Here is a 25333-nt window from a genome sequence, read left to right on the forward strand (position 1 = left end):
TTACAAATAAATTCTTTTCAATCACATAATTATTCGAGTTGTGAAAATTGATAATAAAATTTCTATTTTAACCTTTATATATTATGGTTTGTTTTTCTCTTTTTTACAAACCTATTATGTTTATTTTTAAATATTCGTAATTTTTTTTAATTTTTGGATGCATCAAAATTTTTAATTTAAATTTATATTTTTGTTTCGTACTTTGAATTACTCTTTGTTTTTAATTTTTTAAATATTTAAGGCCAATCAAAATTTTTAATAAAATAATAGATATGAATTAAAAGTATTTCTAATTTTTATTTATTTATTTATTTTTTTTTTAATATAAAAATGATTTTTTTTTAATTTAAATATTTTACAAAAATAATTGTTAAGCATAAAAATATCAAATAAAAGCCAATAATAATTATTTGATTGAATATGTATAAACTAATACAAAAAATGTTATTTGCTTATTACATACATAATAAATATTTTATAAATCTATTTTTTAAATTTAATTTTAAGTTTTCTCTTTTCACATAATGTCTATAATTTGATCATAATAAACCAGCTTGATTAACACTTAAAACGCAACTAAATTGAATTATTTTATACAACTCACTTTTAACCAATTTAATAATTACACGAAATATAAATTTCCACCGGCTGCATATGCCACAAGCCCCCTAAAAACCCACAATGTGGTCTACCTCAGCGACTAGTTTACATGTTGTGCAGCGCCTGTAATTAGATTGCTAAACGATGGCCATTCGTTGCAGATTGTGCCGATACAGGAGAAGAACTCGAGCGGCAACACGTCCCGTTCGATGGCAGCCATTTCGCTGGGCTTCATTGTTATGGTCACGCCGTGGACCATACAGGAGATTGTCACCGCCTGCACCGGCTCCAAGGCAAGTACATGCACACATGCATACCTACATGAGCATGCAAACGCAGCCCACGGGTCGCATACGTAATGTACTTAAGTGCTTACGCTACGACACAATCAGCCCCACCGCCAACACAATACATATTAATATTGAAAATGGGAATTCAGGGCTTAAGGGTATTTTGAAAATATGTGTAAGAGACTGAAGGAGACGTGGCAGCCTCTGTAAGGCATATATGCTCATGATCAGGGCGAGAAGTTGAGTCGTTATAGCCATTTCCATCCGTATGAAGGCAGAGATCTTGTGAACTATAAATGGTAGAGACTTTAAAATTAACACAAATGCTCCTGTATATCTTACGTAATAAGAGTTTATAATAGTTTTTCGATAACTCATCCCATTTCTATTATATCGAAAATAATCGATAGTTTTACTTTGTTTTTTAAGCGTAATTTAAATACTGTTTGAGCTGAAGATTTCATATTTAATGTGAAGATTTATTTAGTGAATGCAAATATTTTATAGCTTATAGATTATCGCTAACGTGCGTATGTATGCAAGCCTGGAGTTGCAGGTTCCAGGGCATCTCCTATTCGAGCAGTCTCGACTCGACTACTCTTGCTTGTTATTATTTGCTCTGTGTTTATCTCGTGGTTGTGCGACTCCCGCTGACTCTTCACTGTGCTTTCTTGCAGCTGCCACCGTTTCTGGACTTTGTCGTCACCTGGACATCGCTGAGCAACAGCCTGTGGAATCCCTTCATGTACTGGCTGCTGAATTCCGATTTTCGTCGCCTCAGCCGACAATTGATGCCAAACAAAGTAAGTTTTCTTTTTTCCCATTCCCTTACGGACTATAGTATTACGTGCATTGTTAAGCTTCTCGGACTCACACACACACACAGACACGGACAGAGTTCACTGTGCCTTTGTGAGGTTTCGACTTTTGAGCATTGTTTCCAGCTTTTTTTTTTTTTTTTTTTGCCCTGGCTTGCAGCATAAAAAACAGACAGAGGAAAAAATAAAAAAATTAATACCATTGATTAAACTTGAAGCAGCTTAGGGATTTTTTTTTTTTTTAAGGGAAGTCTTAAATTTTCAGCAACAAAAAAATTACTATTTATTACAGTTATGTTTATATAATGAAAGTGAAAGAGTATATTAGTTATGGGAAGAAATTGTCTATACATGCTTATTAATAGCGTGGCAAATCAATGAATGGATCTGGCAGGTTTTATGTCATGAATGAGCATTCTGCAGTCAGTAAAGCCCAACTGCATCTTACTTGCTTTATTTTACATTTTGCTAAAATCTTTGCTCTTACTTCTGATCGACTGCACTCAGCTTACTAATATTTAGTGCAGCTTTAGTTGCCCTGTTTAGGTGCTTACTGACCCCCAGCATTAAGCAGAAGCTTCTGACATAGGTTTTCCACTTTGGAGCAACATATTAAATGCAGCTAGTGGAGCTGCTTTGAACTTGTTAAGTCAAACACAAAAGCTGCGCATATATCGAGGGATTTGATGTATGTAGCTGTGTTGTCAGCATGCCAAAGCCAAAGCCGAATTACGCAAGCACCAAGGACCAAGGGTCATAAATCCAAAAGGTGCTAGCTAGCATACAAACATGCATACATACATACATATATACGTACAGGATACTCGCTCCGGCGTCCAAGTAAACAAACAAACAAACAGACAAACAAGCAGACAAACATACAGACAAGCAACAACTGTAATCGCAAACAGTGAAAAGTGATTTTGAATTATGAAAGAGCAAACCGTAAGCAGCGTTTACATGCCCCATGCCCCATGCCACGCCCTCTTCTCACTACCTCACTCGCTTTTATTGATAGAATGCGAACGGCACAAAATAAGGGCAGGCAAATTCGTTTTTGGTAAAGCGCAGTCAAGTTGCATGATTTACTTCCGAAAAACTCAAACACTGACTGAGGTCACTCCCAACGCAATTTATGAGCACTATTTATAGCCAGAGATGGGTGCGTGCTGAATATATGTTTAATGTGAATCGAAGAGAATGGGAAATGTGCAGATAGTTAAACTTATGTGAGCAATTTTTGAGAGTTCTTATATAATGGTACTGTTAATTACTGCTCAAAAAAACTTAGGAATATGCAAACGCTGTCAGTGCAGCAGATTTCAGAGTGGCGTAACTATTTACCGGTTCATGTCATGAAACTGTTCTAAATATCTTAAATGTATTTCTTGAGGTTATGCATTGAGGAATGCATTCATAAATTATCATATATTATTTTATATTATTATATATTATGTTTTCTTCGTTCTGCTTTGTATATGGAAGGTAAATGAAGGTATGAAGTCTAGGAAACGCAGCTAAAGATTCTCTAGATTGTCCATTGGGGAATAATAAAGGGAATATAAATGAAGCTACTTAGATATGTTATAAAGAAGAAATAATTTATGCGGCCAATTAATACTTTCTATGCTCATTCTCGAACGTGAAATACGTGCTTTGTTTTTGGGCAATGTCCATTTTAATGTCCGTACAAAATGCTACTGAATCTACAGATCTAAAATTAGCAACATATCCGTATATACTCAAGACTTAGCCGACCTGTCCACTAGCAACGTTTGACCTGTAAAGGAGCATTCTGCAGTCAGTAGCACCCGACTGCAACATTCTGACTTACTTATGCAATATTTCATACGCTCGTATATGACCAAAGTTTTAGCCTTTGTAAGTTATGGCTCACCTCAATTGGAAAAACTTTTAGGTACTTACATAAGTCAGGCAGCAGAGTAATAATGCATAAATATTTATTTTTTGTGTGTCGTCCTAAGTAAGGACACCCACCTACCGTATCCGTAGAGCTATATATGTACATATGTATATATACAATCTATAAAGAGTTCTCTGTATTGTTGCTGTACTTCAAAAAATCAATCGACTTGCAATGTTTAGCAGCTTCTTCTGTATCACTCTAAGGCATCATGCCATCTCATTCCTTCTCTCTCTCTCTCTCTCTCTCTCTCTCTCTCTCTCTCTCTCTCTCTCTCTCTCTCTCTCTCTCTCTCTCTCTCTCTCTCTCTCTCTCTCTCTCTCTCTCTCTCTCTCTCTATCTGCAACACCCGGCATCACGTTCAGCAACAGCTATATTTGCCTCACACTAAGTAGTATCTTGCGAAATTAAGAAATACCTCCTCCACTAATCCTGCCAACAAGAAGCTCCTCTGTCCTGTCATACACTCGTGATTGGAAAAAAAGAAAAAATAAAAACATAATATTTTAAGAAGCTTTTTTTACAAATACAAACTAAAAAGAAATCATTTTCAATAAATCCATTAATAAATAAAATAATAGATTAACGGATATAGAAGACAAAGTGGCAAGAGATACTAAACAACTCATGTTATTCGAAGCCTTGACATTTTAAAAATGAAATATTTATTATTTATGATGCTTTCACACGCACTCTCTCTCTCTCTTTCAGTGCTTCCCCAAAGAGGATACGCCCGAACACAAATCAGCCTGTTGTCACATCAATGCCAACGACTTTGAAATCACAACGCTGCCAATGCCGCCCGAGCCGCCCGCCTCACGGCCACCGGCCAACAATGGTGGTGCAGGTGGTGGTGGCAGTGGTGCGGGTGGTGGGGGCAGTGGTGGCGCGGCCGGCTCTGGCGCCGGCGGTGGCATTGGCAGCGCCATTGGCGGCTCTGTTCTGGGCATTTGCGCACGCTCCAGGGCCAACAGCTTGAGTCGCAGCGCCTCGCAGTACATTCGCGGCACTTTGGGCGGCGGCGGCCACGCCCATCAGCTGGCCGGCGATGGCTATGCCACAGTGCGGCCGGACATTGAGGGTCTCTCGGAGAAGTACTGGGGCGAGATTCTGGAGCGGACCGTCAGCTCGGGCAATTTGCATGCCATGCAGAAGAGTTTCCCGCACTTCCCCTACCATCAGCACGGCGGCGTGGGCGTGGGCGTGGGCGTGCACGGGCATGTGCATCAGGTGCATCAGCCGCAACAGCATCAGACCACCTCGTTCACCAAACACAGCGATCTGCATTTGAATATGTCCGGCAGCACGGCCGCACAGGAAGCCACCGCCGCCGAGCTGAGCAAGTTCTCCACATCCGAGCCGAAGCTCTGCGAGCATCTATTCCACGATGCCAACTGCGCCAAGAGCAAACTGGCGCTCGGCACTGCCCCAGACGAGGCCGGCTCCGCATCCGTCTCCACCGTGGCCGCCAAGCTGGCAGCAGGGCGCAGCATTCCGGACATTTAGTACGCAGAGGACGTCATCCTCGCCAACAGCCAGCTGGCGCGGCAGGCCAAGTGCGCACACCATCCACTGCATCAGCAGGGGCAATCCCGCGCCCTGCTCCACACGCCGCACGGCGCCCATCACACGGGCAGCCTGCGCCTCAGTCGCGTCCGCGTCGCCTGTCACAGCCCACCGCCCTCGATGGCTCTGGGCGGCGAGTCAATGGCCGAGTTTCGCAAATAGAGCTCTAGGATTAGGATTATGATTCGTCTGCTGGGTCTAACCGTGAAGTAGTTATATGTATATCTATATAAATGTCGGTGTGTATGTGTGTGCGTCTGTGTGTCTAAATATTGTGCATGTCTTCTAGCTTTAAGTCAAACTTGAAAAGTTGTAGCTCTCTCTCTCTCTATCTCTTTCTCTCCCTCTAAATCAACAAATTAGTTAACAATACTGAGTTCACATTTCTGGCAAGGCTGAAGCTGGCTTGGCCTATGGGCCACACATTAAAATGGATTTTTAGCATACTTTCGTATATTTTAGTATTTTTTGTATTTTTGGTATTTTTGGTGCTTTTGGTATTTTTGTATAATCTTGTATGTTTCTCTTATTTTCGGTCAAATTTATTTCTTCACATACTTCAATATATTTTTAGTACATTGGTGGTAATTATTCCATGTTTCTTGCATTATTATTATTTTTATTGGTCAATTTTAATTTTCGGCATACATCCGCATATTTTTAGTATTTTTTGGTATTTTCAGTATTTTTTGGTATCTTTGGTATATCTTGTATGTTTCTCATGTTTTCGGTAACATTGATTTTTTTGACAGACTTCAATATCTTTTTAGTATATCTGTGGTATATTCTTGCGAGTTTCTTGTATTATTGGTAAATTTTAATTTTTGACATACTTCCGCATATTTTTAGTATTTGTTGATATTGTTAGTATTTTTTTTTTGGTATATTTGGTATTTATGGTATATCTTGAATGTTTCTCATGTTTTCGGTAACATTGATTTTTTTGACAGACTTCAATATCTTTTTAGTATATCTGTGGTATATTCTTGCGAGTTTCTTGTATTATTGGTAAATTTTAATTTTTGACATACTTCCGCATATTTTTAGTATTTGTTGATATTGTTAGTATTTTTTTTTTGGTATATTTGGTATTTATGGTATATCTTGAATGTTTCTCATGTTTTCGGTAACATTGATTTTTTTGACAGACTTCAATATCTTTTTAGTATATCTGTGGCATATCCTTGCGAGTTTCTTTTATTATTGGTAATTTTAATTGTTGACATACTTCCGCATATTTTCAGTATTTTTGGTGTTTTTTGGTATTTTTTGTATATTCTTGTATGTTTATCTTATTCTCGGTACAGTTTATTTCTTGACATACTTCAATATATTTTTAGTATATTTGTGGTATATTCTTGCATGTTTCCTGTATTATTGATAAATTTTAATTTTTGGCATACTTCCGCATATTTTCAGTATTTTTTGGTATTTTTAGTATTTTTTTTTGTATTTTCGGTATATTCTTGTATGTTTCTCTTGTTTTCGGTAAAATTGATTTTTTCATAGACTTCATATATATATTATTCATCGTATATATGTAGTATATTCTCGAAATTTTCTCGTATTAAAAGTAAATTTTATTTTTGGCATACTTCAGTAAATTTTTGGTATTTTTTTGGTATTTTTTGGTATTTTTTGTGGTGTTGTTGTATATTCTTTGTTTTTCGAATATTTGGTACATTTTATTGACATACTTTTTGTTGATTATTATTTATAATGTTTTTCATGTTTTCTGATAATTTCGACATACTTCTTCCTATTTTTATATACCAAAATATAAATTCAAAAAATGTTCTTTGCAATTAGACTTGTTTCCAAAAACTTTAGCTATAAGTGAATACGAAAATATAGATAAAAATTAAATTAAGCCAATCGGAAAATATATTACAAACTATTTAAGTTTTTAAGATCCAACTCGAAATATAAAAAAAAAAAAAGCAAAAGCAATTAATGCTACAAGTTTCAGCATAATAAGTGTTCATTTGATGTATGTTTGTGATACATTTTGGCTAAGATAAATCGGAAAGTAAATTATATAAATGTGTCATATATATGTATATGTGTGCGTATTGTCTAAATAAATAATTAAATAAAAAGGAAGAAATATATATATATATATAGCATTGGTAGATATATTTGCAATGCAAGCTCACTTAACACCTCCATTTGGTTTGTTCGTCAACTCAAATTGTAGCTATGTAAGCAATTGTATTTAATACTGTCCAGATGAAGCGAATCTATTGTATAAATATGCAAGTAAGTTGTATAAAGAAATTTAAGAAAATAATTGTAAACTTTTCTTACTAGAGATGGTAGACTTCCCTTTAAAATAACACGAGTATAAACTATTCCGATTCAAATTTCCCCTCCTATAAAATCATTTTCATTAAAAGACTCCAGAGTATAGATCTCGTCTTCTCTTCAGACAACAATCAATGAAAACCCAAATCAAATCCTAACTTTGTGATTGTCATGAATTTAAGCGAGTTGATGATGCCGTATGAACTCATCCGTTGTGTAGCTAAAAACAACAATAGTTAAATGCAAATCTAAGACAATTTTAGTTTAGCCAACAAAATATTTGAAAAATACACAAACAAAATGCATGTAATAACGAGATAAATCTATTAACAAAAAAATAAAAATAAGAAACACAAAACAAAAACTATTTGCCATAATGTGAATTGTGAAATGGATTTAAATGGAATGCAATAAAGTTTAAATAAATAAAACTAAAAGAATCTATATTTATTATTGGGCAAATTAAAATACAATTTCATTGGTACATATTTGATACGAATTTACATTTTGCAAATATATATATATATATATATATATATATATATATATATATATATATGTATCAAGTTTTTTTTTTCCAATTTTTAAGGTCAAAATGTGCATGGATATTATCACATCAAAAATGCCAAAATGAAAAAGTTTTTCCCACTGCCAAACATTCCGCGCTGCCCCAAATCATTTAAAAGCAATTACAACGAAATCGTTTAAGGGCCAACAGGCAAAATGAGCAAAAGAAAATCCCAATGGGAAACACAAACTGACACGCAAAAAAAAAACAGAAACCCGTGCGAATCAGGTGTTATCGACTGCATAATAAGCATTCAAGAACCCAACGCTTTATGCAGGGTATCGACGAGTCTATATTCTCTAGCTTCAACAGCGTCGAAATGCTTTGCATTCCTGCGGACAGCCAGACAGTCGGACGTACAGCAAAATGGATATTGCACAAAACCAATATACTCATTTAACTTTCCTGAATGAGTGCAAAAGGAACCGTAAAAGTAAAGCTAAATAAATTAAAAATTATTTAAATTTGATTTTTATTGGCTCGACGCGACTGACAAATAAAAAACGAAAAAAAAAAAAACAAAAGGAAATAAAATGATAACGTTGACGCACGCCCAAATGCAAATTAATTTCGCATGCTGCGCTAAGATTTTCATTTTGCATACGGAAAAAATATACAAGAAAAACCCCAACTCAAACCCAAACGCGAAAAGTTTCAAAACTAATTTTCACAAAACAATTTCCAGAAGGCAACAGACGAGGACGACCGCCGCCTGCCGCGCCCCTCCCGCCCCTTTCGCCATATAACTCCCCGTTGGCCATTGCAAAGTTCGCGGCTTCTTTTGGGCTATTTGAATCTCAATCCCAATCCAAATCTGAATCTGAATGCGAATGCGGATGCCAGAGCGAGTTTGAATTTCCATTTTTTGAGTCCCACTGCGTGCTCCGGCGTGCCCAAAAAAAATTACACGGCCCGCTGCATTTTGTAACAATAATCGCCGGTGTTTGGCATAGGATCACGCCCACAACTGAAACACCATGCCCTCCATGGCACGCCCCAGCAGCCACTGCCCCTCACGCGGAGCGCAGAAATTCACGCCCAGCGATTCTAACAAAAAACTTTTCGCATGAAAGTCAACTTTACTTTACTCTGGCCGTCTGTGTTTTTCTTTCGCATTCATTTGAATTTTCTTTTTTGTATAATTTTCCGCCAGCTGGGAATTGGATTTCACAGCATTTGGACTCGAACTGGACGCTCTGCGCCTCGGCATCGTTGCCAAGGCTTTGCCTAATTTGATTAAGCAGGCAAAAACACTAATTGAGGTTTATCCAATTCGAGAGGGGCCTGACCTAACCAGAGCAAAGATATTTCAAACAGAAAACCAAAGGTAAAACTTGATTTTCATCCCTAATCCCAACTTTTTGAGTTGCAATTAAATATATTTTCAAATTAACATTAACTTTATTTAGCTTCATTAACTTGATGATCATGAGCTTTGTGTGACGTATAAGGCTTACGATAGGTACTTTAGGGGCGTGTAAACTTGCAACAGAATTCCTATCTGTAACCATTTCAGAACTATAAATCTTTATGATCTATGTGATCTTTTCAAGGATCTCTATTATCTATAGAATCTATAAGACCTCTAAGATCTATAGAATATATAGCTCTCTAAGATCTGTAAGATCTGTAGGGTTTTTTAGATATCTGAGATCAATAAGGTCTTATATATGTATAGGATATATAAGATCCATAATATTTCTATAATCTATAAGGATATGTAAGATCTATAATATTTCTACAATCTATAAGATCTCTAAGAGCTACCAAATCTATAAGTTCTACTATATGATCTGATATCTATGTGATCTGATATATAATATATATAACATCTGTTAGACCTCTTAGATTCATTGGATATTTAAGATAGTTAGAGGAGAATGATAATGAGAAATATGTAGCCCTATCCCAAGTTAACATTCATAAACATGACACAAAAAAAAAAAAAAACAAAAACAAAAAACAAAATAAGAAAAAACTAACAAAAAACAAAAACATCTAACACATACACAGTTACACGATTACACAATTGTTTTAATTTGTTGTTTCGCAAAAATTGCAAATTGGTTGCGGTTCCAGAAGAGACGCGGACCACTATGAGACTGAACAAGGCTTGCGCGGCAGAGCCGGTGAGCAAGAAGCTCAAGAGGACTTACACCGGCTTTCGGCCCGTGGTTTTGTCGGCCGAGCGCTACGATGGCATCGTCGGCAGATCCGTTCAGAGGGACAGCAAGGAGCAGCTGGAGGCCCTCGCGGAGGAGCAGCGGTACGCCCAGTACCTCCAGAATGGCCACGCCGTGCTGCTGCGGCGCTTCACCAACATGCCCGATTTAACCGGCAAGAACGACGAGGAGTTGCTGGCGGCCAGGGACAAGATCCTGGCCGAGGCGACGAAGAACCGACAGACGCAGGAGCTGCTGGAAAAGAGGCGCAAGCAGCGCATTATGCGAGCCAATCAGCTGCTGACCATGCTGAAGCCAGGTCCGCGTGGTCTGCACGCGGCTCTCATCGAATCCGAAACCATATATCAGCGCAAATACCACGACGAGCTGAATGCTGAGATCGCCGAGAAGGCGCGACGCCAAGAGCTGCTGGACGAACAGCAATGCCCACAGACCCTGATACCCTTTGGCTGCGCCAGCGAGGAGCAGGACACGGCACAGCAGCTGGCCAAGGCGAAGGAGGCGCGCTGCCGCTACCTGGAGGCCATAGAGGCGAAGCGCCAGCTCAAGGAGGCTGAGAGGGAGCAGAATATGTTCGATTCGATTGTGGAGCGCGAGCAATACAAGTGCATACAGGAGAAGGAGCGGCAGAAGCGGAAGGAGCTGGCCGAGAAGAAGCGCGAGTTCTGCCGCAATGCCTATCAGGAGTCGCTTAAGGAGAAAGCAGCGAAGGCCAGATGTAAGTAGAGATCAACACCAAAGTTTCCTTTAATCCTTTCGAGCGCTGCCCTCCACAGTTGAGGCCATGGCTGATTCTGTCAACGATCGAATCATTTGCGTGGACAAGACGGCCCATCGCTACCTGGACTCGCGCTACAACAATCAGATGCAGGAAAATCGAGAGCAGCGCATGCGCCACCTGGCGGCAGCCGCCCAACAGCACTGCCTGGTGCAGCGGGCCAAGCAGCAGCAGCAGGAGCAGCAGCGCGAGAGGGCAGAGCAGTCGTACAAGGAGGCAGAGGAGACGGACGAGCTGAAGCGCAAACTTCATATCGAAAATCTGTCCAAGGAGCGACGGCAATACGAGCAGGAATATCTGCTGCATCGCGGGGACAAGGCGCAGCGCCTGGCGGAGATTAGACGCTTTGAGCTGGCGTCGCGGCTTAAGAACGAGAACGCCAATGCGAAGTTTGCGGCTTCCGTGAAGAGGAAGCAGAATGAGGAGGCGGCTGAGCTGCGCAAGATACTCCTTGGCCAGCGCGATGAGTTCCTGGCGCAGCGTGAGGAGGAGCTAATGCGCACCTCGGCCTGCGCCGAGGATCCCCATTTGGAAGATGACTTCAACTATTTTGCGGCCGCTGCCAAGGCCATGGAGGAGTCGAAGGCACAGGGCCGACCCCTGTACCCGATAGCCAAGGCAGCGGAGCGCTACAGACGCGACATCCAGCTGGACATGGTGCCCCAGGGTCAAGTGGTGCACCGCCGAAAGATTCGCGACTACTGCTGGCCGGGCTACGTCTCCAAGGCGCAGCTCGCCTACCGCAAGTACGAGCATCGCGAGAGATGCAAGATCGAGCAGGAGAAGGTGCGTCGCGACATGTTCGACAACTGCCTGAAGATCACCAAAATGGCGGCTGAGGAGCGACCCTTCGAGCAGTGCGTCCAGGAGTGTCCAATGAAGCTGATGCAGCACCGGGGCATGCCCGCCATCGCCAGCCAAGAGTCCATTGAGCTGCCCGCCTACAGCTGCGAGGAGTCGCCGCTGCCAGCTGCCCGCTGCCCCAGCAACCAGAATCCTTCTCAGGAATTGAAGTGCGCTCCCACAAGTGCCAGGCCCGTGCCGCAGCCAGGCGAGGATCAGCAGTCGACTAGCTTCAAGACTGCATTATCAAATTCCGATACAGCAATCCAGCCAGCACCCCCGCATTCCCAGAGGGCTGCGGCTGGCCGGGATCGCAGCCTCTTCACCATGAGACGTAGCAATGCCAAACGGCCAGATCTAACGCGCTGCTGGACCTCGCCGCCTCAGACCAAAACCAAAGCGACAAATATTCCCGCCATCAGCTTGATTAACCAGAAATGCGCTGCTCAACAAAGCCTGAAACCGTTTTGGCCAGCGAAACTTGAGCAATGCGATTGAAGCGTCGCAGCTCTGTCGCGCTCTGTCTCAATGTGAGCGTAAAGTAAAGACGGAATCCACCTACCTAAAGGCTTCGGCACGTCCTTTTTCTTGCAGTCAGTGAGCACTCAATAGAGAGGGAGGGGTATATGGGTTCTAGATTACTAGAGTATGAGTGCGCATTGAGAATAAGTTAGAGAGAAATTCGATAGAGGCAGCTATGGATGCTGCTCTAGCAAAAGTCATGTGCCAGCTCATCCCAGTGTATCTGCCAGTCAGCCATGGCCGTTCAGGTCGCCGCAGCACAGACAGCACAGGAAATGACGTTAATGGTTTTTTAAAAGCACTTAAACTTGGCGCAAACTTTTCCTCTCTCTCTATTTATTCCTCCTCTGTTTTTTTTGCTTTTCCAACACTTTACTTTGCCATTTGGTCGCCGCCTGGGTCGAAAGGGACTCGAGGTGGCGATGACCATAACCCTTGTATTGGTGCTTTATGCGCTCTGCTTAACACGGGCCGGGCCGAGTGAGTGATTCGCTGGGGCACGGGCCAATGGCCTCTTTGAAGCGCTGCTTGCTGAAAATGTCTCATAAATTCCAATTATTGTGCGGGTTAAAAGTTATTAGGTTACTTTGTCGTCAATTTGCGAGCGCCTTGACTTGACTCGGCGCCTGGCATTTTTGTTTTCATTTAGCCTATTAGTGGAGGACATGTCAAGCGCTTCGTTCCACTGCACGCATAACTTAATTTAGCCCGACGCAAGCGGTTGATGAACCCACCGCAGCAGCATCTCCAGGGTGAGGGTGAGGGCGCGGGTCACCTTGCCACCTCCACTGGCCAAGCGAATCTCATCAAGATAATTACACAGCGCACTTCTTCTTCGGCCGGCTCTCCCGACGGTTTAATCAGCCGCCGTTCAACTTTGTATTCTGTGGCGCTGCGGCGCTTAGCAGATCCCGCAGCTCCAATTAACGCAACGGCCCGCATCGTCTTAGCGAAAAAGTTATGAAAAGTTTGCCAGCCGCCAAACTGAACTTAACTCATTTGCAGCGGTTGCCACCAATCGCTGATTGGTCAGCCCAGCTGTGCCTGTTTGACCGGCTCTATTCCAGGCACGGCACATGCCAATAAATTGCCCAAAAGATGAGCCAACCGTCGTCGTCCTTCGTCCTGGCCAACAAAGTCCTGGGGCTGTCGCAGGAAGCGCGGGCTAATTATGCACCAAGAGTCGGGCATTCTCCTGTTGAGCTTTCTAATAAGTATTACTCAGTCCATTTCTATTTTATGTAAAGAGACAAAATTTATCAAGTGATAAGAGTGCGAAAAGGGTTTGTTGAGATAAGGCAAACTGATGCTGCTTAGCGGTACTTTGACCCGCAGAAAAGGGCCAGCTCAGACTTTGAATTAGTCTAGAAGTTTAATCGAATAAATGATCAAGTGTTAAAAATGGGTTTTATTATGTATACAGATGACAAAAAAGGTTTGAGTAGAAATAATTTGACTGTTTACGCATTTGATATAAACTAAGTCCGAATCTTGGGTCAAGGTTTACTTTAAACACGGAGAACTTAGATAAATACAAAGTTTGCGGCAAGTTTATTTAGATTTTCTTACGTTACGTTACGCTATATTACTTAACGTCTCACTATATTATTTCACGTTACGTTATATTATTACGTAACATTTTATTATTACGTAATTATTCTATTATTACGTTAATTTATATGATTTTGTAATATTATAAAATCACTCAACGTTATAATATTTCGTAAGCTATTACGTAGCATATTAATACGTAATAATATGATATTACCTAAAAATACAATATTACGTAATACTACATTATTGACGTAATATTTATGTTACGTCATATCAATACGTAACTCTATATAACGTAAAATTTTAACGTTACTCTATATTGAGTAATAGTTTTACGTAACTTTATTTTACGTAATAGTAATAGTAATAGTTACGAATCTCTATATAACGTTGTAGTTTTACGTAACATAATAATATTACGTTATATTTTTACGTAAATCTATTACGTTATAGTTTTACGTAAATCTATTACGTTATAGTTTTACGTAACTCAATATTACGTTATAGTTTTACGTAACTCAATATTACGTTATAGTTTTACGTAACTCAAAATTACCTTATAGTTTACGTACCTTTATATTACGTAATATTTTTACATTACGTTATATTGTTACTTTACTGTTTGGGCGTTACGTAAAATTCCGATGCATTACATATTATATTAATACGTTACTTAATTTTAACTATGAGTATTTTATATACATTACGTTATATACATTACGTTATTATACATTACGTTATATTGTGCTCTTTTATGTCAAGTCAAGATCGCGTTACATTGCTTTTCTTTTTACGTTACGTTACGTTACGATAATTTATATTACGTTATGCTATCTTACGTTACATTGCGTTATATTTACTTTACGTTGCGTTAACACAATACGAATTAGCAATTGAACCGTGACTGGTTCGGCATTCGTAGAACTATTGATCACGTGAGAATTATAATGACAAATAATAATTTCACTTTCTGAATGCTATCAACCCTATATCAATCAACATAGTTTTGCCTATGGCCATGTAATCTAATTCATACGAAACTTTAGTAACTCATAAGCCTGACAGCAGTAAGGCGTAGATAAAATAAAATATAATTGTATAGTAAATTGTTAAATAAATAATAAATAAAGTGTAAGCTTCTTAGCCATCTATAGATGGCCCATGGCCACAAATTCAATTAGTAATCTCAAATTTTGGAATGCCAACATCACGTCCAGATGCCGCCAGTTGCTCCATCACATTTTTTGTTTTTCTTCGTTTGTGCTCCCCTTCAAATTGCAGCAAACAATAGCCCCAAGCGCCGGCTGCTGGATGCACGCAGCGGATTGCCTCGTATTTGGCTCAAAATTCAATTCTAAAATACGTTTTTCTTCATAAACAACAAAACAACACGAACAAAAGATCAAAATGGAGCAGCAATGCAATGCGCAGAAAACATTTTCATTTTTTCCCGAACCTTTCGGATGCCATTTCAATTGGTAAATAACACATAATATTCGAGAATAGTCGACTAGCAGATGCCCTATAGCTATACAATTCAATAAGTTTCAAGTGATAGAATTTTCGATAACTATATTTTGCCACCTGAAAAAATTTATCGATGACAAACAGCTTTTTAGTGTTCAAATATAAATTAATTCATAATGACTATTTAAATATATATATTAAAAATCTAAAAAAAGAATATATCGAAATCTTTATAAATATAAAATAAAAATATAATAATTATATAATTTTTAAAAATGTCGTATTAATCAACATATTCTTCAAATCATATGAGACATCAACATATTCACTATCCATTCGCAGCCAATCACAGGGTATGAAAATCACATTGAACCGTGCTGTTTACGCAAGAGGATTTGTTGAAAAAAAAAAAAAATAATAATAATGAAAAACAAAAAAAAAAAAAACCTTTACGAAATTTTATCACAACATATCAATTTTTTTAGTGGAACACAAAACAAAAGAGCTGCGATCTAGAGTTTGGTGTTTCATGAACTATGTCAGCCATTGAATAGAATTTCAGCAAAAAGCCGAACGGGAAATAATTGCATAAATATTTCAAATTAAATGAAAATACAAACAGACCACAAAATGCATTAGCAAAAAATCAAATAAATAAATGAATACCTAAAGCGATTTATAATTAAGTTTTTTGTTCAACTTAATTCAATTCGAGTTAGCAGAAAAGTTGAAAAGGAAAGTGATTTAAAATTGAAAGCAAGCGAGCGCAATGACAACGAGACGGCAATTAAAAGAAAGAACAACAAGGCAAACAAACCAAAGACAATGGGGAGATGCAACAAGTGGCCGTAAACAAAAGGCGTAAAATGAGTAAATGCTAACGGAAGAGCTGCTGCAAGGACAAAAGCGAGCAGTCGAGTCGGAGGCAGAGGCAGAGGCAGACAATGCCGAAGAAAGAACACATGGCGTATACGTTATAAAAGCCAAGCACAGCTCAATTGTAATATTCAACAAAATGCTTGCCTTCCTCCCTCCCTCGCCCATACTCTCTCTCTCTCGCTCCCTCTCTTTTCTCCCTCTCTCTTATTTCTTCCTTTCCACTTTTCGTTTCTCACTTGCCCAGCATTATGCGCTCTGCCAGTTTAAAAACTCAATAAAAGTTGCCCTATGAAAAATTACTTAATGAAATTAAGTGTGATAAGTGTGAGTGCTGGGCTGGGCACTGAGCACAGCGGGTAAAATCAAGAAAAGCTCCAGAAGAAGCATAAAAAGTAGCGCCTCGGCACACACACACACACAGCACTCGACACTCACTCACTCGAGCCCGTTGAGTGCGAAGGGAGGCTGTAAATAATAATAAAGACATGACTTATTGGTTCGACTGGAGCAGCAGCACAGCACAGAGAACCACAGACAGAGCGAACAGCCGCAGCCGCAGTCGCCGTCGAAGCCGCAGTCGCAGCCACAGCGAAAAGTAATTCCTATTAACAGCTTAGCCGCTTTACAGCAAGTGGATTTTGATTGGACAATCCGTCCTACACGACAGCTGAACACATACATACATTCACACACACACACACATACATACATTGAAACCCAAACGAAGAGAGTGCGTGGAAATAAATGGAAAATTTATAAAATGAGAATTTTTCTTATTGCCTTCACTAAGATTATTTGCTGTATATGTATCTGTTTTCCTTTTCATTTTTATTTTAATTATAGTTTTATTGATTAAATTCTTTCAGAGTTACAACATTGTCAGAGCGAAATATGAAATTGTTCTTGGTGCAATTGACAATTTGCCGCCTCAAGCAATGATTTATTTTATATACTTGTTAGACTATTAAATATTTTATATTTTGAAAACCCATAAATACGATTGACGTTGGCATATTGAGACTTAAAGCTAAGCAAAATAACTCAAACAGTCAATGCAAGCGATATTCAGATTCACCTACACATGCACACACTCAATTCACCGACGCTTTTGATGTGTTTAGCGAACACCACTGTTAAAAATCACTCAATCGTGAGTGAACACATCTCTCGCATACATACCAACACATGCACAAACTTTGTGCCACAAAGGCTTTTTACTTCGTTTCACTCAAACAAAGATTGGGAAGGGGAACAATCAGAGCGAGTCAAAGCAGTCGATCGCGAACGAGCTCATTAAAGAGACGAAGCAATCTTTGAGTGTTTTATCAGAGTGTGAGTAAAAGAGACAGCTTTGCAGACATCGGGAAACGATGAAGAGTAACATATCTGCGAGCTTTTAGCATCGATTTATTAAACTGAAATTATTAACATTTTGCTAGCATTTGCTGCATTAATATTTTAATAGACTTTCAGTTGAAATATTTACCCTAACAATTTTGACTAGAGCTGACAAATAATATAAATTCATTTATTTAATCAAAGTTGCTAACTAATCGGTTTCCATTAATCGATAAGCAAACATCGATAAAAGTGAAAGCAAGGCATTTTTTGTAGTACCTTCTCAGGGCTGCCAAGCCACATCAAACAGAATTTTCAACGTATTCTGACAGTTCGTTTGGACACACAAGTTTAGTCTCATTTCTCATTGAGAAACTTAAAAGAAAATATAATACAAAAATCAAATTTTGCTGAATAAATAATCTTTAACGATGGCAAGCATCACTCTATTGAATCCAAAGGCGCAATTCGCTCGCGCCGCCCAAGCTTTGGGCATTAACATCACGGCTGCCACGGGCCTGCAGCGACTGATGGCCAGCAACCTGGGGCCGAAGGGCACCACCAAGATGCTCGTCTCGCCGGCTGGCGACATCAAGATCACCAAGGATGGGAATGTGCTGCTGCACGAGATGCACTTTTGCCATCCGACGGCATCGATGATCGCTCGTGCGAGCACCGCGCAGGATGCGGCCACTGGGGATGGCACCACGTCGACTGTGCTGCTGATTGGTGAGGTGCTGAAGCAGGCGGAGATGCTGATTGCGGACGGACTGCATCCGCGTCTGCTCACCGCTGGCATCATGCTGGCCAAGGAGCGGGCACAACTCCTGCTGCAGTCCCTCTGCATACCCATCGAGGTCGAGCGCGACCCGCTGCTGGCCCTGGCCCAGACCAGCCTGAGGACCAAAGTGGACAGGAATCTGGCCGACCTGCTGGCCGACATCTGCGTGAAGGCCGTGCTGAGCATTCGCGGCGATGGCCAGACTCTGCTGGATCTCAACATGATCGAGCTAATGGACATCAAGCAGTACACGACGATGGACACCCAGCTGGTGGACGGCCTAGTGCTGGACCACGGCGGCCGTCACGTCAATATGCCCACTCGCCTGGAGCAGGCCTACATACTCACATGCAACGTGTCGCTGGAGCTGGAGAAGACCTCCGTGGATTCGTCCTTCTGCTACAAGTCGGCCGAGGAGCGGGAGAAGTGCGTCAACGAGGAGCATCGCTTCATCGACCAGCGCGTGGCCAAGATTATCGCACTGAAGACGAAGCTCTGCAGCGACAATAAGAACGGCTTCGTGGTCATCAATCAGAAAGGCATCGACATACCCTCGCTGGAGGCATTCGCCGAGGCCGGCATTCTGGCCCTGCGCCGCGCCAAGCGCCGCAACATGGAGCGCCTGATGCGTGCCTGTGGCGGCGAAGCTCTCCACTCCCTGGAGGAGCTCAGCGAGGAGCATCTCGGCTACGCGGGCCTCGTATACGAAAAGCAGCTGGGCGACACCAAATATACGTTTGTGAAGCAATGTCGCAATCCCACTTCGGTCACCATACTGATACGAGCGCCTTCGCGCCACCAGAGCGAGACCATCAAGGATGCCATAAGAGACGGCCTGCATGCCATACAGAATGCCATTGTGGACGCCTGTGTGCTGCCCGGCGGCGGCGCATTCGAGCTGCTCGCCTACAATGCGCTGACCAAATCGAAGGCCGAGGTCAAGGGCAAGGCTCAGCTGGGCGTGCAGCTGTTTGCCGACGCTCTGCTGGTCATACCCAAGACGCTGGCCATCAACAGCGGCTTCGATGTGCAGGACACCATTGTGAAGCTGACGACGGCGGCCAGGGACTCGGAGCAGCCGATCGGACTTGATCTGGAGACGGGCGAGCCCATGGTGCCGCAGGAGAGGCAGATCTACGACAACTACTGCGTGAAGAAGCAGATGCTCAACTCCTGCTCCATTATCGCCTGCAACCTCCTGCTCACCGATGAGATCATGCAGGCGGGCATGACCAGCTTCAAGGGTTAGCGAGGGCTGCCACTACATTTTATATACATATATACTTTTGATGGGAGTAATAAAGGCTGAGAGGCGTTAATTGAAATTAAATTCTTGCAAGTATTTAATTTAATTATTTATTTTTTAAGAGCATTTTATTATTTAGGGCTATCAAGAACTGTGGCAAAAAAAAAACAAAAAAAAAAAAAAAATTGTGTATAATAAATATTGAGAAGCTTAAACCAGAAAGTTTTCTTATATTTTTTATTTTTTTTACTTAAATTTAAAATATATTTTTAGATTTTTTAATGAATGTTTTCAGTGGGAAAATAATTTTAAATAAAAGTAAAGCTGTTTAAGAAGTGAAGTAAATTTATGATATTTATTTATTTATTTATTTTTTTTATTATTATTATTATTATTTGTTATGCTTTATTTCCGTTAATTTCAAATAATTTATTCCTTTTAACAAAAATATAAAGTATTTGATATGAATTAAATTTTGGACAGAGTTTAGTCAAGTTGTTCAGCTGAGATAGTAAATTCTTAATAAATTTATATTAAATTCTTGATTTGTATTGAAAGGTAAGTATGGGAAGAACACCTTTATTTTATTACGAATTTTTAAATATTTAACAAAATATTTTACTTTGCTTTATTTTATGGCTTACTACTAATAATCTATTTAATCAAACAAAAATCCATTCCATAAACATGCGCCATTAAATCCTAAAGCTGAAGTAAAAAGTGTGTGAAAATTTATGATGAAGCTGCTTGGTCTAAAGACATATAGATAATATGCCCAACATAACTCAAGCTGAAAGACTTCTACAAACAATTTCAAAACAAAATCACAGTTCACAGATTCGCCTTTACTTCTTCTTCTTTATTTTTTTGCACAATTCCAGATTCACACACGTCTCAATGTTTGTCTATGAGAGTATTTTATACGGCAGACCAGAGGCTGGGAGCTGAGGTCGAGGCATTACCCAAGGCGCACATTTGATTGAAAACACTTGCCCCATAACTTGGAAAACACGCAAACACCTGCCAAATGGCAGCTGCATGAACTCTCTCTCTCTCTCTCTCTCTCTCTCTCTATTTACGAGCCGACTCACAAAAAATATCTCCAAAGGCAACAAAATCGATATGTGTGTGTGTGTGTGTGAGTTCTGTTGTGCAAGTATGCAATTTTTGGCGCAAATTCAATTTCCATTTTCACTTAAAAGTTCTTAACTCGCTTTTTTTTCTCTTTCTTTTTAGCATTTGCTGTTCGCACACACGCACACTCATTCAGGCATCCTGTCCAGCCTTTGTGTGCGTAGTCCTGTGGACGCTGAAGTGCTTAAAGATGCCCTTGAGGCAAATTAAGTGATTTGCTCAGTTTACACATTTTTCGTGCTGATTACTTTTGCCCCACCCACAAATAAAAAACAAAACAAAAATTAAATTGCAAAAAAAGGAAAAATTCATCAAGTTTTGATTGGGCCGAAAGGTTAACAAATGCCTGCCGCGGGCTAACGTGAATTTAACAAGATACCAAAGAAATATATATATCTAGTATATAGAAAGTTTACTTTTTGGTGTTCAAAGTCTTCTTCAGTCTGGCCTCCTCGTCGGCCGCCTCCTGCTTGATGACCTGCACCAAATGAGCCACCACTGTGGGGCTGACCATGTGCAGGGGCTGCTGATGCTTGAGCACCGCCACCTCATAGAAGCTGGCATTCAGCGCCGTGGCGGTGTGCAGGGCGCGCACCACATGCTTGATGGCGGCGGCATCGTCGGGCGAGCTGCTCATCGCCGGCGCATTCACCTCCAAATAGTCGCGCATCGTCTTGCCCAGCCGGCCGGTGGTATTGGCCGACCACTCGTAGTAGATGCCAGAGGGTTCGGTCTGGAACAAACGCGGCTTGCCGTCCGCATCAAAGCCGCCTATCAAACAGGAGACGCCAAACGGACGCCTGCCATTGCTTTGTGTATAGTTCTGCTTCAATTTGGCGATATATCTAAAAAAAAAAAAGAAAAAAAACCAGACAGCCAGTCGAACTGTAACTAACTCTCGCTCCATCTCTCTCCATCTCCCTCGTCACCCACCGTGTTATGTACTCCACCGTGGCGGGTCGCTCAAAGTTGAGGCGATGGCTCTGCGCCTCGCTCTGCGCGCGGTTCAGCAGGATGCGCGCATCGGCTGTCAGGCCGGCGAATGTCACTACCAGATGATCGTCCAGTTTGCGAATTTTACGCGCCGTTCGCTCCACTTGCAGCGCATCCACCGCCTTCCTCTCCACGCCCAGCACAATCGAGTCCTTGGTGCGCAAGCCCACCTGCACAGTGGAGCCAAGGCACTCAAATGAGCTATGCCAAATATTTATAAATATATTTCTATTAATTTGCGACTTGCCACTGTGGAGCCCTTGCGCACCGCCTCTTGAGCGTACTCCACTTGCAGCAGATGCCCATCGGGCGAGTATATTGTCACAGCTCCATCATAGCCAGGCATAGTAGTAGGTATATATGTATATCTGTATATATGTGTTTGTGTTGTTGCTAAAATTTCATTGGGAACAAATTGTATTATCTAATGTGTGAAGCGAAATGTTTTTCACTTTTTTGTTGTTGGGTAAATCAAATCATTTCTGTTTACTCAGTTATTATTATTAATTTAATTTAGCTAAAGTAATGAAAACTAGGAATACGTGTCAGTTGAGGAATATACCACTACAAATACTACTAATACTACTACTATTATTGTTGTTACTACTAATGCTACTACTACTACTACTAATATTATTGTTATTACTACTAATGCTACTACTACTACTATTATTGTTATTACTACTTATGCTACTACTACTACTACTACTATTATTGTTATTGCTACTAGTGCTACTACTACATATACTACTATTATTATGATTACTACTATTATTGTTATTACTACTAATGCTACTACTACTACTATTATTGTTATTACTACTTATGCTACTACTACTACTACTACTATTATTGTTATTGCTACTAGTGCTACTACTACATATACTACTATTATTATGATTACTACTATTATTGTTATTACTACTAATGCTACTACTACTACTACTACTATTATTGTTATTACTACTAATGCTACTACTACTACTACTACTATTATTGTTATTACTACTAATGCTACTACTACTACTACTATAATTGTTATTACTACTAATGCTACTACTACTACTACTACTATTATTGTTATTGCTACTAATGCTACTACTACTACTACTACTATTATTGTTATTACTACTACTCATTCTACTATTACTACTACTACTACTATTACTACTACTACTCCTATTACTACTACTACTAATAATATTACTACTATTTCCACTACTACTATTATTATTACTACTATTGCGTCCACTATCACTACTACTACTATTATTACTACTGCATACTACAACAATTATTACCTTTACCACTTCTACGACTACTACTCCTACTACTACTTTTAACACTACTATTATTATAGGCCTATTTTTGCGAAAAAAAAAAAACAGCAAAGTTTCTTTAGTTTAAAGGTAAAGCTAAACTTCAATTTTTGCATTCACAACAATTCAATTTAAAATTAGCTTGGTGAACACCTGTGTGTGTGTGTGCTCAAGCTGCAAAAATCTAGTTGGGTATAGTGCCATTAAAGCACCTGCAATGTAATCAGGTTAACAAGAATTATAAGCACCCATTTATAAGCCCCATTTGAATGGGGCCAAAAGCAGCTGCTGCCCGAAATTTGTCAGCTCAGCGCATGGCGAAACATTTGATGGCAGCAAATGTGGGACAGAAACAAAATAATAACAATGGAGCGAATCTCTAGCATTGTTGTAATGTCTATCGAAACAGCTTCATTTTGCTAATGCGTTTAGGTGCGGCTCTCCACCACTCGCCTCACGCCTCACGCCTCCCGCCTCCCGCGTCTCGCCCAGCTCTCTCCCGACTCCTGCCCGATGCGAGCGCTTAGTATGCCAGAGGCGCATTGTCTGCCATAAATTTGTATTTAACATTTTATGACAACTGGCGGCGTCTGTCCTCTCCGACCTGGGCTGGCTACAGTGTGCACCATTTTTGACGGCATACTTAGTAGGATTAAACACGTGCCGATGCCACTCCACGCAGCCACAGCCAGAGAGAGCCACAGCCAGAGCCACAGACAATCCCCAAACACGTTGACAAATCCGAAATGCCATATAAATAAATTTGCCAAATTAATAGAATTACAACAACATCGAGATAGCTATATAGAATTATTTTAAACTATTTTCACGTAGTTTGAATACACCTGCGGGCGTGTCGATAGCGCACGTTTCACTAAACGAATTATAATAAATGGCAAAAAAGAAGAGAGAAATTCAATTTAACAATAATTGTCAATAAATCGTTTTCGATGGCTCTTCACGAATAATTGTTTAATAAAATAATCAAATCATCATAAAAATCAAATTTTTCAAATTTTAATTGAATTGCGATTATCGTTTTCATTAGCCAGCCGCAGGTGCTAAAAAAAAATGTTTCATAAAAGCCGAAGATATTGATATGATAAGCAGATGACAGTTATTATCAAATTCAGTTTTTATACGTGGTTCGCATTGCCCTGAGCTCTACTATATATAGAATTTAAATTTAAAGAATATATGTACATATATACTTTCAACATTTCAAAAGACTTGCTTGAAGGAGTAGCTTAACAAGGCAGATGGAGAGAGCAAAAGCGAAATATCTCATTGGACCAATGAGAGAAAACTCGGTAGGAAATCAAGATGTGGTGACATTTGAAGAGAAGTCTGAATAGTCTTTATTTCAAAGGGTTTTTCATACACTCAAATAACGAGCTTTGTCAGGCTGTTACTTTAAGTCTAATGAGCTCACACTCTCACTTCACTGTTCTAATTACAAAATTGTACACAGCACGTTCAGTAATTAAAAATTGGTGACAAAACTGTGTCATTGAAATCAAAGTACGTATGAAACATAGTGTAAGCTTAACTAGCTTAATTTTTTAGCCAGCTTAGTCTTAGGCAAAAAAAGGTAGTGAGTTTGCTAATGAATCCTGAGTCCGACACAAGCTACAAATCTATATTCAATAAAAAAAATATGTTGAAAAAAAAAAACATATACAATTTTTTTATATAAATATCAACCCATTTCTGAACATTTTTAATACACTCAGTTAATGCTATTATGAGTGTATTTTAATGTTAATGTTAAAATTAAACTCTTGAGAAGTTTTGCACTTTACGTTTAGATCTTATAAAAAAAAATAATAATAATAATAATAATAATAATAATCAAATAAAATAAAATAAAATAAAAATAAATAAATAAATCATTTATATTATATAATATTCAATATTTATATATATAATATTAAATAGTTTGTAGAATTTCGTTATATTATATTATAGACCTAATGACGAAAGTTTAGATTTTTTTAAATAAAAAAAGAATAAATAAAGCTACTAAACGGTATATTTATATAAAATGATGACGAAAGTTTATATCTTAACTTAAAGCACAGACGAATACTATTCTATTGCTCTCAGATGAAAAAAGGCTTAAAAGTTTATATAAAAGTCAGAGTTTGTTTCGCCCGCTCAGGGCCAGTCTAAATTCACCAAATCAGCAATTCAGATTTGAGTATTTCAGCAACTAATTTACATTGT

The 25333-nt window shown here is 39.6% G+C and overlaps 3 protein-coding genes and 1 pseudogene across 3 annotated transcripts in view; 3 read left to right on the forward strand and 1 right to left on the reverse strand.

The window, feature by feature from the left end:
- LOC108617333 (5-hydroxytryptamine receptor 1A) overlaps window positions 1-7950 on the forward strand; it is a 76032-nt gene extending 68082 nt beyond the window's left edge. The window contains exons 8-10 of the mRNA XM_018013106.2: window positions 762-893; window positions 1568-1693; window positions 4344-7950. Coding sequence (XP_017868595.1) covers window positions 762-893; window positions 1568-1693; window positions 4344-5138 — 1053 coding nt within the window. The 3' untranslated portion in view covers window positions 5139-7950. The remainder of the gene's footprint in view (window positions 1-761; window positions 894-1567; window positions 1694-4343) is intronic.
- Window positions 7951-9954: 2004 nt separating this feature from the next.
- Window positions 9955-12441, forward strand: LOC108617648 (uncharacterized). Its single transcript, XM_018013493.2, has 2 exons — window positions 9955-10971; window positions 11030-12441. The coding sequence occupies exons 1-2, from the start codon at window positions 10167-10169 to the stop codon at window positions 12370-12372; spliced, it is 2148 nt and encodes a 715-aa protein (XP_017868982.1). The 5' UTR covers window positions 9955-10166; the 3' UTR covers window positions 12373-12441.
- A 5394-nt stretch (window positions 12442-17835) lies between these two features.
- LOC108615066 (T-complex protein 1 subunit zeta pseudogene) lies at window positions 17836-19745 on the forward strand (annotated as a pseudogene).
- Window positions 19746-21079: 1334 nt separating this feature from the next.
- Prosalpha4T2 (Proteasome alpha4 subunit, Testis-specific 2) lies at window positions 21080-22346 on the reverse strand. The gene is made up of 3 exons (XM_018009335.2): window positions 22036-22346; window positions 21729-21958; window positions 21080-21640 (listed from the first exon to the last, which is right to left on the reverse strand). Exons 1-3 carry the CDS (start codon window positions 22132-22134, stop codon window positions 21208-21210), a joined length of 762 nt encoding a protein of 253 aa, XP_017864824.1. The 5' UTR covers window positions 22135-22346; the 3' UTR covers window positions 21080-21207.
- Between the last annotated feature and the right edge of the window lie 2987 nt (window positions 22347-25333).

Source organism: Drosophila arizonae, chromosome 5, assembly GCF_054131065.1.
Source record: "Drosophila arizonae isolate 15081-1271.41 chromosome 5, UAZ_ARI_1.0, whole genome shotgun sequence".
Taxonomy (NCBI): domain Eukaryota; kingdom Metazoa; phylum Arthropoda; class Insecta; order Diptera; family Drosophilidae; genus Drosophila; species Drosophila arizonae.